Here is a 12,709-nt window from a genome sequence, read left to right on the forward strand (position 1 = left end):
CCCTATGTTCATATAAATAATTTCTTATAATGGTTCAGTCAGACTTACTTAAAATGTGAAATGCACAGGAAATCTCCATGCGATTTGACTGGACCTGGACTGTTTTGCAAAGAACAGTAGGCTACCTGTATATCTCCAAAATACAGATGTGTTAAGTTGACAGACACTTATCGGAACAGACTTACACTTGTATTCAAAGCAAAAGATGTTTCCACAAAGTATTTATTAAAGGGATTGCATGCTTATGCAATCAAATCTTTAACATTTTTTTTTTCTTTTAACTAATTTTTCCTAAACATTAACTTTTATTTTTCATTGAAGATCTTAAAATCAATTACAAACTAATAATTTAAAAAGTTATGAAATGATTAGACTTGATTTTAGCTTTTACATTAATAGAAGCTAAAATTTCAATAAGAGTTGGTGGAGTTTTAATATTCACTGTATTTTGCTGGAAAACCCAATTTTTTAAGACCTTTTTTTGATGTTATTACTAAGCTCATAGTCATTCATCTTCCTGACAGCGACTATTTAACTTGCTTAGTATAAGTGTTTCCTCCAAGAAAGTCTGATTTTTTTTTTTTTTTTTGTTTTTTTAGAAAAAAAGAAAGAAAAACAAAATAAAAAACCTCAGTTAAACTATTGAGTGTATCTTTAATGTGTGACATTGTAATTATTGAAATGTATACTAAACGGATGTCTCAGCGCCAGTAAATGAAACTCTAAAGTTGAGCATATAATAAGCAAAAACTTGTTAGCAGCTTTAATGAGTGTTGAATCACAGCTAGAGGAAACTGCTGGGTATTTGCAACTGTAAAAATGTATTCATTTTTCAAGATATTCATGTGTCAAGGACACGTACAAATTTTATCACACATCACAGAGATTCACAAAAACAGCCCTGTACTATGTTTTTTTCCCTTTTCACATATCTTATTTTTTGCCATTCATCCCAACTTTATTTTTTAACATCTTTATTTTTTCACAGCTGCACTGAAAATTAAATATATTTTTATAAAAATGTTGAATCCTTCTGAAATGAAGAGATTGCTCCTCTAATGCCTGTCTTGAACCCATGTGTATTTTTCATGTTCTGATTTAGTCTTTAGCAGTAAAAGCTGCAATGACATACAGTATGCTACATTTCAAGAATAATTGAAGACTGCCATTTATGATTTGTGCTTTCTATATTTAGTGTTTATCTAAGCTACTAACTACTTTTAAATGTCTTACTAAGAACTTTAATTAGAAATTATAAAATTGGGAATATTTAGTTTATTTCAAAAAAGTTTATATTTATGTTGGATTGTAATTATTTCTGTGTATATTCAATTTGTTTATAACCAGTTGTAAATGTTTCCTTACTGTTTTGAATTCTACAGATGGATTTTCAGAAAATGTATACTAATATAAATAACATTATTACCCTGTTAAAAGAAAAAAATGCCTTATGATTAATCTCGGGAAAAGAAACAAATAATGTAGTAGTAAATTTATCAGTGTCTAGGAGAAATATATTCAGATTTCCTTCTGAATCGATATGCTACTTTAATGCAAGATTTGCTAGTCACTGTCACACTGCATGAAAATGTTTGGATCCTTGCTTCTTTTTGTGAGGTGGTTGTTAGATGAAGTGTACTATGGGAACTAACCATCAGACAGACATCTTTAATCCACTGAATTTAAAATGTATTGTTTTGTGCCTAGACGTTGTTATTGTTTAATCCCCATTCACACTACAAACTGCAAATTAGGCCATGTCAACAGGATAAGAATATGTTCCCAACATACACACACAAACCTCTTAAGAGAATGAAGTGGCTTTCCTGTCTTGTGAACTTGTGTTTGATGTACTTTGCCTGCTCTGTAACATGATTTATGTCTTAGCTGAACTGTCACTTGTTACCTTTCACATTTCATCAAAGCAAAAGTATGTGGTGTTTTTTTTTTCTTTCCTTTTTGTTACAAAATTCGTATTAGTAAGTAAAGTCCCTTTTTATAAAGCATTTCATTCTTTTGAAGTTAAGCCTAGATTTATACTGAGAATTTTAAATTTTCATATACTTTTACAATAAGATTGTTTGCATAAATTTATTTCCATGTACCTTTATAGTCAACTAGATGAGTGAGATAGATTAATTGTCTCCATTCTTTGAAATGTTCAAAAAAGTTTTTTTTGTGCATCCCATAAAAATTATTTATTTAGTAGATCCCTTTATCCATGGCAACTCACAAAGCAAATCATAGTAGTTGGTGGTGCACCATTCTTGTTGTAGAATATATATATATATATATATATATATATATATATATATATATATATATACAGCATTAATTTGTGAACTGTGTTTATAATTTATCTGGCAAAGCATGTACTACATGCAAGCTCTTCTGTCCTCAATTTTTAATTCACAGGAACATTTCTGAGCTTTGTATATGTTTTTATAGCTTCAATTATATTGAGAAATTTGAATTTCATTTTAGTGACATTGGTTTTCTTAGGTCTTAATCGAGGTAATGGAATCTAGTCCCTATCATATTTTAAGGTTTCAGGTTCAGTAATTACCCCTGACTGACTGTGTGATACAGAACAACTCATGTAAACTGCCAATGCATTAGTTGTTTAAAAAAAAGCATGTAGACTGGCACTAAGTAAAGGTTGTTATATTAGTTTTGTTAAATTGTACCATTAATTGCTTGGAAAACATCAGTGTTACAATTTGACCCATACAAGATATGACTCTATTTTTCCTTTTGCATAACTTGGTACTTTCCTGAACAAGACCTTTTCATAATAAACATCTTCCACCCACATTTGATCTTTGTTGGGAATCGTCTTGATTCTTTTTCTGCATCATGGATCTTTGCAGTATTTTTTCCCTTCCACAAGATGGAGTAGAGAGCTTTGGGTTAAACTAGCCTGGGGATGCATCTGAGTCTGTTTATTATATATAGGTTTTTATGGAGCCAATAGTATGGACTATTATTGTTAAATGAATAATGTCAGGAGGAAAATACCAGGTTCCTAATAGTTGTAAACCAGATAGAAGAAAAACAATTAATGCTGTATCACTCTAAGGAGTCATTGGAAGTTAAGCAATATTAGGAGAAGCTCCCTTGTATAAAAACACACACCAACAGATTACTAATTTTGAGTTATCCGGTGTTCTCTATCTAACCTCTCTTCTGCTCCTGTCATGGTGTATAGCCCATTTTACTTACAGCAAGATATTCATAGTAAATCTGGCTTAATGCGTAGAATCAACAATTTAACCAATGAGTTCAGATAATAAAGAGCAATGTTATAGTCACTTTGTATCTTAAATTGTTACTGATTTCAATAATCAAATACTGCTTAGAAGCAAACATTTGAGTGCAAGATATAAGGGCTGTGTTTTTAAGAACCTAGACTACTGCTGATGTTTTGGGATCAATTGTAAGACACCTTGTTCAGCAACATTAAGCTCAGTATTTTAAACCAATAGTTTAAAAAAAACATAACTTTATTCTTTCAGTGATTACTTTATTATTAAATCACCTACCTGACATATTAGTTGTCTATGTCTTCTTGTGTCATTTGTTATTGAAAAAGCTTTGGGTTATTTTTTGAAGATATTTTGACTTGGAGTTTTAGTACGAAGTACTTAAATACAGTATGTTGAACAAACGTAACAACTTTTTTGTGATTATTTTAGCAAACAATTCTATTTTCTACTCTTTTCCAGTTCACTAATGTGCTTGTTATATTCTTTCATCTTTTTATCACTTGTTCAGTTGTGTATCCAGCAATAGGTTTTCACTGTTCATAATATGTTATAGCAATCATAGATCATTATAATCCTGTATGTCTAATTTCATGTCAATAACCACATTTTTGTCAATGCTCCCACTGATCTCACACACGTTTTTTAAAGACATTTAAAGTTGTATTGTGTCTCTTTCCTCTAAATCAACATTATTTAAACTTAACAAGCATTTTCACCTCCATAGCCAAGTTAATGGTATCCTCATACTGTGTAAAACTAAGTAAAATCCTCTCATCTACAATCAAAATAAATATTGCAGCTTATTATAATTTTATGGTTCAGTGTCCCTTTCCCCTCTTTCATTATACTGTACCAATGTAAAGACTACACCTTGTTTTCAGAACAACATTCTCATCCATTCTAAAGCCAGAAGTAGGTTCTCTGTTTCTTTCTGACCTGCAGCTACAAAACTGTACATCTGCCATGTGATTTAAGGACTAATTTTTAAAACTATCCAGCATCACCCCACAAATTAGAAAAAAAGCACATTTCACTGGTGAGTAATGTCATTCTATTGATGGTTTGTGAATGAGTTAATTTTATATGGCTGAAGAGTTACTATGAAATATTGCCTGAAAACCGGACACTTGAAATGCATATATAGCAACATTGTATTTTAAGTTTAGTATTTTTCACATTAATATTTTTCCTAATATTAATGTAATAATAATCCAAAATAATGCTAATATATAACTGTTGGCCTTAGGTGATTTGCTGTATTTTTGGCTTTAGGAAACCAGTCCTCTACCTAAAACACTAACACTTACTTAGAAGAAACATTTTTTGTTTGATTGGGTTAATGTATTGCTTATGACAAATGGCATAATTTGTATTTTTGTCCGCTATTGATAAGGCTAAATAAGTTGCTTTCACATTTCTGATAGGTTGAAATGTTATTTTGGATATTTTGCAGAATGCCACCATTTGTTTAGCCAGTGAGAACAAAATATGTCCCTTAAATTATTTCCTTCCTTGGGTATTGCCATTTTGTGTTTTTTAGATTCCTTAGATGCAGCCAATTTGTGTCTGCAGTCACTTTGTTGTGTTAAGGAAGCCAATAAAATCGCATACTACAAAACAAAAACTGTAATGTAAAAGGTTTCTTGATTTTGATAGGATACACACTCTATTCTTAGATGATGTAAAGAATAGGATAAAATACTCCACTCTGTAATATCAGATTTGTTAAACGCATACACTTACTATAAAATGTTCAAAATAAAATAAGATGATAATTTAGTGCAACTATAACCCTGCAGCAAGTGAACATCCAGCGTTACTGCTGTTTCAGGGTTGAATATTACCAATACTCTTTGCTGTTACTTTTGAATCCCAGGCTATCCACCTATGTAGACATCAGAGGTGTGGGTAATTGTAAGTGAAAGAGTTAAACAAAAGTAATCTCATTATGCTGTTAATATGGTTTTCTACATTCATATTTCATCACTAGTGTAACTGACATTTTCCAAGTTTACACAGGTTAGCCAGTTGTGGTATGCGTTTTTCCTCTGCTGTCTAAGGTCTTGGGCATCCTTTTTGGGTATGACCCATTCTTTTCATATCATCTGACACCAACTCCTGAACTATTGCATATTTTGGCTGTCTGTTCACAAACCTCTTTAAATTAGGTGAGTTGAGGGTGTTCAAGACTGATTTGATTTGAAACAGATATTGGAAGTAGTATTGACAGTGTCTTTGATTAATCTTTGTTGCAGTGTAAAATCAATAAAATAAAAAAGAAAACTATGTAGCTTCAAAATGATCAGGGTAACTTTATGTTTAAGGTAGGGTTTGGTTTAGCATGGGTATGGTATGGGTAGGGTATGCTTTATCATCAATTGCTTATGTTAAACTTTTGCCCAGCAGTAAAAAATATGAAAGTGACATTTTATTAAATGAAACAAGAGATATGCATCTTTATATTTTGTAAACAGAAAGTACCGTGTTTATGTACCTAAAACAATAAATCTGACTTGGTTTCCTAAAATATCTGTATGAATTTCCAGCAACAGGAAACCCCTGACCTGTCTCTTTTCATATTGATTTTTTTTATATTGGCACATATTATTTAATAAGAACCTTTCCAAATGTCTGGGAGAAGTTAGACAAGTTTTCATTATAGTCATCAAACACAAATTTGCAAGTACAATTAAAAGGTAATGTGCATGGATGTAATTTTACAAAGTCTTTTGTCAAATTATTTCCTTGAAAGCAACTCAAATTTGATTAAAAAATGGATACTCAGTTTAAAAATATCTAAAGTACCTGAAAAATACTGTAGTGCTTTGTAATACAATTGAATTTACTGTATACAGTATTTGGGGCTGTTACATGACTGGCTGTATAGATCAGCCATACTAAAAAATTCATTTAGGGCTGGCTCCAGAATCGTTCTTGTGCTTAATAGAAAAAAAAAAAACCCTAAAGAGCTGAAAGTTACTAAATTGACTTTGGCTAAAGACAAAACTGTGACCCTGTCACAGTTTGCTCTGTATTTTATTCTTCCTTAGATCTGGAAAACTGCCATTTTTCATTTCAGCTATTAAACAAGTATCTGTAACCACATATGTTGGATTTATTTTTGTGCAGAATGCTGTACAACAGAAACAAATTAAGTTATCCTATGTAAAAATATATGCATTTAATACTGTGGAGTAGCACAAAATTCCTTGGGCATTTCAATTTGCACACAAACGACCCCACAACTTTTGATTCAAAATTTAGATTATTTTTTTATTTTTTTACATTTTATGGTGATTTTTGTCTGCTTGAGGTGTTTTTCAGTTGCTAGATCTATTTTGTCCCTTTTATGAACACGATTTTGTTTAACCAAATGTCAGGTGTTGTGTAAGCAGCAATTTAACAGTATTCATTCACAAGATGACTGTAGCTCCCCTTATCAGTTGACCACTAATGCTTACAGGCTATAGTGCACAGAACTTAAAAAGAGTTTTCACAAGATATGAATCACTTATCATACTACTCACACACTACAAAATGTTTAACTTGAAATCATATTCATTACAGTGTTGGATGAAAGTACAGAATTTTATTTTCATTTCTTCTTGGATCTAATTATAACCATTAAGTCATCCTTTCACCCTTTTTATGGCTAGTAGTTGCCCAGGTGTCAGACAATATAGCACCATCATGTAGTAATGTTTTCAACGCTAGACTTAAATCAGCTTTTTAAGTCAATGTGTTTAGAAAAAAAGTTTTTTCTGAGTTCTCACCAAGCAGATTGCTGCACTAATCTGCTCTTTAGTTCAGCAAAAATGAACAACTATTTACTTGCATTGCTGATCCGAAAAGCTGACAGACTCCAGGAGTGTTCAGGCAGTTTGTTGACTGACAGTACGTGTTTAAAATTGGTAGTTAGGTGGAACTTCTTGCAATAAGATATTTAGCAAGTCAAGACATATAATGTTTTAATCTGCAATGTAAAAGTGTCTAACATTCTTGATCACATTTTTTACACTTGTAGCATGATAATGCCTGTGTGCATTTTATGCAGAGGTTTATTGCAAAGAGGTCTACTTTTGCTTTTAGGCTTATTTTAAGTATTTTATTTTACGATGTCCTGTGTTTAATCGTTATACTTTAAAGCCATTGCACCAAGTGCTTTATTTTGAATCTCTCTTTTCACAGAAGCAACAAGGCTTTCAAGCAAGACTGTGTAAAGTGAATTAATATTTCTGGGAATAAATATGTGCTAAGAAAGAGTGACAGGAAGTCCATTCTTCCTCCTTGTCTATTGAATGTCTCAGGAAGCCTACTCAGAGGGATTACAGAATAATTATGATAATATGCAATTATCGCCTCATTTTTTTTCTTCTCTAACCTCAAGATGTAGTGTAATATGGGTGTTACTGCAAGTGCTGATAGTTTGCAAAAATACTGACATTTGAGATTCCAAGTAAGTAAAAAAGCTTTGCGTGTTTATATAAGGATCTCTCACTGACTATATATACTGGCAGGTTAAACTAAATCATGTTGAGCCCCATAAAACCCTAAAATGACCCTAAGAATTACTGATTTAACTTTATTATTTAGTATTATTATAAACATTTTTATCTCAAGCTGGTAGTTCTTTAATAAGAATTGCAGTTTTATCATATTTTTAGTTGTTTTTGTATCATTATTTATCATGTGTGGAAAATGTGATTTACTATAGACATTTATAGAAACTCATGAAATTTGCAGATATGGAATATTTTTAAATTTCAATTTTTATGGTTGTTAATAGGCTAGACTATTACTACAAAGAAGTTTGATTATTGTACTTTTTATATCTTTTTTCCATGGTTGCTTTAGTAAAGTAATAAAATAATTAACAACCAAACTGAGATTTTAATTAATTTAGTTGTAATATGTTATTATAAACCAATTCAAAAAAATGGTTATGAAGTGTTTGCAGTTTTGTTATATATGGAATCAGGTTGTTAACTTGTGCTGGCTTTTAAAATTGGAAGCGTGTTAATGAGGTCTGTAATTTTAGAGCAGACATAATATTCTGATGGCTTGCCACCCTGCTGTTAAGAGGGTACCAGTGAAGTTTGCTTTAAATGCGAAGCGTCTGTTCTTGCTCTGAACCCCTAACACCATAACAGATGGATAGAATATGGAGCTCGGAAGGTTTTACCTCTGAGGTGGTAACAGTGAAGCCACTCATTAACACTGAATTTACCACTTCGTTAGCAATGCTGCTTCCTGTTGAGAAAAGCTTGTATAGGATGTCAGATTGACTAAGCATACATTTGGCTAGCTGTATGACTATAACTAGTTTGGACATTTAAACATGGTCATTGTTGCTGTGCATCCTAATATCTGCAAAGAAAATAGCAAAGTACAATCCGTGTTATCCCTGTGATAAGATGTCTTATGTACCAAGGCTAGTTTATTTTTCAGGACTTTTTGAAAATAATTCATGTACATGTCAATTACTTATTAAATTATATAAAAATCCATTATTTTTCGGTTTCATTTAAACTATTTATGTGCTTGTTTGTATTTGCCCACCTTGTAGGTTCTCAGTATTTAACACAAGAGCCTCATGCTGAGAACTGTTTTAGCACCATTTTAGAGTGATAAGATTGAATATGATCTCATTGGAGGTGTATTTTGTTCCCATGGAAATTGGTCAGTTTTAGCAACAGCTGAGAAATTTTAAAAGGAAAAGCAGGAAGGTTGTTACCCAAAGGTGTGGAGTCTTGATTCTCCTCTCATAATTAAAGTAGCCGCTAGAGTATTCAAAGTTAACAGCAGGATTTGTTATGAATGGAAATGTGAATTGTGGTGTTAAAGGATAATGTTCTTGTGTTCTTATTTGTTTCATAGTTTATATTATAATTGTACATAACTTCTGGCTTTGTACCCTTTTTTGAAGTGATTTGTATTCATATGATGTTGTGCTTAAAATTATGTTGTGTATTCTTCTTTGTAATTTCCACATTTTTTTTTCTTTGTATCTCACACCAGAAAGAACTGCAAGAATGACTGATTTAATGGAGAGTTCTGGTGCTAATGAGGAGACAAATTTTGACTCCATTTGTGATAGTACAAACACATCTCAGACATTGCTAAAGAGTCAGACATCAGCACAGAAGAACAATAGTTCATGTCTGCCTGAACAGCTGCCAAGGGACAGTTATGAAAAAACCTTAAATGGAGCCCAGCCGACACTATTTGTTCATAACAGTGTTCCTGCTGATTCGATTGTGGAGCTTACCTTGCCTAAAGGAACTGTTGTTAATGGACCTGTTTCACACTCCACCTCAAATAAGCTTTGTGTTTCAAATAAAAGCAGTGTTTCATTAAGCACTGCTCAACCTTTGGGGCATCTCACTAAAGTTTCAGGTGCTTTGGTCTCACCATTACTTCATGAACATAAGATAACCACAAAGCCAGCAGCTCATAAAGCTTCACAGCAGTCTCTTTTAGTTCCTGTTCCCAATTCTGATTCTGTTCAAGCTCCGAATGGTGCTGGCCTTGATTTTTTATGTACACAAATAGCAACAACTGAAAGTGACATAAATGAAAGTAGCCTACAAAAAGAAAGTCCAAAGGAAATGACAATCCCCAAAACATTGAAAACCGCAGAGGATATAATTAGACCAGCAGAGCACTCAGCAAAATCTCCTGAAGGCTCATCAGATGAATTTGACATTGACCAAGAGCTAGACTGGGATCCACAGAAGGAGTTCATGCAGTTTTTGTTAGATAACAATGATAATAATCCAGCAGTGGAAGCTCCTCCCCAATCAACTGGTGAAAGGAGACGTAAACGAAAAATGGAAATAACTCATTTAAAAGACTTTTCAGACAGTGATTATGCTGACATGCAGCATACAACTAAGAAATCTAAAATGGAGAACACTTTAGAATATGAACAAATGCAAAGAAATGTTTCAGTTACCAAGTTGCAGGCTTTTAACAAAAGCCCTGTGCCCGAAGCATCCCATTCTCATTCAGATTTTCCAAATGAAACCGTGGAAGTTATCAAGCAATTTATTTTCAATGCACCTTCAAACAAATGCTTAGATGGAAATAAAGATGCTAAAACAGATAACTGTTCGTTTATGGGAAGCAAACTTACAAGCAAACAGATAAAGTCGGAGCCATCATCAGTCTTTAGTGCTGAACAAGAACCATCATTTTTTCCTTGTACAAAGTGCAATGTTAATTTTAAAGAGAAGGCTCATTTACACAGACATATGATGTACCATCTTGACGGGAACAATCACTTTCGCCATCTCAATGTGCCAAGGCCCTTCATATGCAGAGAATGTGGAAGATCCTTTCGCGATCGCAACTCTTTGCTGAAACATATGATAATCCATCAAGAGAGAAGAGAAAAGTTAATGGAGGAAATTAAAGGACTTAAAGAGCTACAAGATGAAGGCAGGAGTGCCCGGCTTCAGTGCCCACAGTGTGTTTTTGGTACCAACTGTCCCAAAACCTTTGTTCAGCATGCTAAAACGCATGAAAAAGACAAAAGGTACTATTGCTGTGAGGAATGCAACTTTATGGCTGTTACAGAAAATGAACTTGAGTGCCATCGTATTAGTGCCCATGCTTCAACAGCTAAACCAACATTCGTAATCATCCAAAAGCCTCCAAAAAAATTCCAGAAAAAGGATGCAGTAAAATATGATATATTAGCTTCTTCAAAAAAACCTTTGGCTTTTTCTTGTAATATATGTTCTTTCACTACTGCAAGTAAAAATGTACTTAAAAAACATTTAGAATTTATACATCACCAACAGGTAACAGAAAATTGCTTTTTAAGTAAAATGGGCTATGCATCACCTCATTTTGAGCGTCAGAATTTTATTAAAAAAACAAAAAATGCTAACAGCCTAGGCCTCCAAATTAAATCTGAGTTTTATTATGAAAAACACGATTTTAGAAAGCCTGTTGAAATGCCTTCTTCATCTCATGGCTTTACTGGACTTTACAGGAAAAATTCAAAAATGCAGAAAGCAAGAAAAACTGCAGTTAACTTATCATTGGGAGAATGGAATGAAGGTAACACTTCTGGGAAACCATCATCTTTACTAAGGTCTGAGAAACCAAAAAAATGGATATTTAAGAGAGATGAAAGAACAGAAGAAGCTAGTGGTTTCCTCTTTGAAGATTCTGAGGAAAATTATAGTGATTGTGAGGAAAAATTTGGAACATTAGGATATTTCAAAAAAGTAGCTTCTAAAGCAGGAAAGTCCAATAATGATCATTTTTCTTTTTTTGATTCTGATCAGAGTCTTGGGGAAAGTGAAGATTCAGAAGGTAGAAATCTAGCTGTTAGAGGATTGTGTCAAGATGCAGATACATCATCGCTTGGTAGTAGAAATGTTGTTGATCAGTATCCTGATGGTCTTCAAAAATTGACTGTTGTAATGTTAAAAAAAAATGATCCGCGCACAAAAAAAGATGATGAAGACCAGGAGGAAGACAGTTATGATTTTAGTGACTATACAAGTGACGCTACAGCAAATTTCTTAGAATGCAGTGAAAATGAGCAAAATCCTTATGCAAGGAATTATTTTATTCGTCGGCAGCGGTTACCAATCAAAGAAAATAGGAGTTTGGAAAAGAATTCTGTTACTAACTCCTATGACAATAGCAGTCACATCCAGGACGATGGTGATAAATTGCATCTTTTTAAAGTCAAAGAGGAATGTGTTGAAATGGAAGTTTGCACAGAAACTCCTGAATCTCAGTTATTGCCACATAGTGATTCATATTCAGAATTTGATTTAGCACCATTTGCAGTTGAGAGAAAATCATGTCCATACTGCCCAGCTATATTTGAATCAGGAGTAGGCTTGTCTAATCATGTTCGCGGACATCTCCATAGAGTCGGCTTAAGCTATGATGCTCGCCATGTTGTATCGCCTGAGCAAGTAGCATCACAGGACAAAAAGCCTCGTATTCGGAGAAAGATCAACGCAATCAGGCGAATCAAAAAAGGTGAACTTTTTTTCTTTTATGTGTTTCCCTATGTCAGCATATGAGTGAATAAATATATTATGTACGATGCATGTATGTGTGTGTATTTATACTAAAATAAACAATTTATATTTGGTTAATATATATACAAAATATAATTTATATTTTTATAAATATATACACATACAAACACTTGAGTGAATATAATGTATATTCTATATCATTTCTATAAGAAAAAAATGATAAAGCATACATTTTTAATGATGTACTATTTATTCATAAGTGTTTAATTTTTTTTGGTCTTTATTTTTATGAAATGAACATTTTTTTAGATGCAGATCTTTTTTTTTTTTTTTTTTTTTAATAAACTTTGTGTCAGTTGTAGTTTCTGGCTTGAATTTAAATGGCAGTTTGGGAGATCACAAATCCTTCTGCACAGTGTGACCTTTTGCATG

General features: G+C 32.7%; 1 protein-coding gene across 5 annotated transcripts in view; it reads left to right on the forward strand.

Annotated features, from left to right (window-relative positions):
* znf644b (zinc finger protein 644b) overlaps positions 1-12,709 on the forward strand; it is a 131,044-nt gene that overhangs the window by 63,200 nt on the left and 55,135 nt on the right. For 4 of the 5 annotated variants that reach the window (XM_039735569.1, XM_039735564.1, XM_039735568.1 and 1 more), the window contains one exon: positions 9,285-12,275. In XM_039735569.1, coding sequence (XP_039591503.1) covers positions 9,285-12,275 — 2,991 coding nt within the window. Of the gene's footprint in view, positions 1-7,468; positions 7,723-9,284; positions 12,276-12,709 lie in introns of those variants that run through there. The other variant, XM_039735566.1, reaches the window with a different exon arrangement.

Source organism: Polypterus senegalus, chromosome 14 (assembly GCF_016835505.1).
Source record: "Polypterus senegalus isolate Bchr_013 chromosome 14, ASM1683550v1, whole genome shotgun sequence".
NCBI lineage: Eukaryota > Metazoa > Chordata > Cladistia > Polypteriformes > Polypteridae > Polypterus > Polypterus senegalus.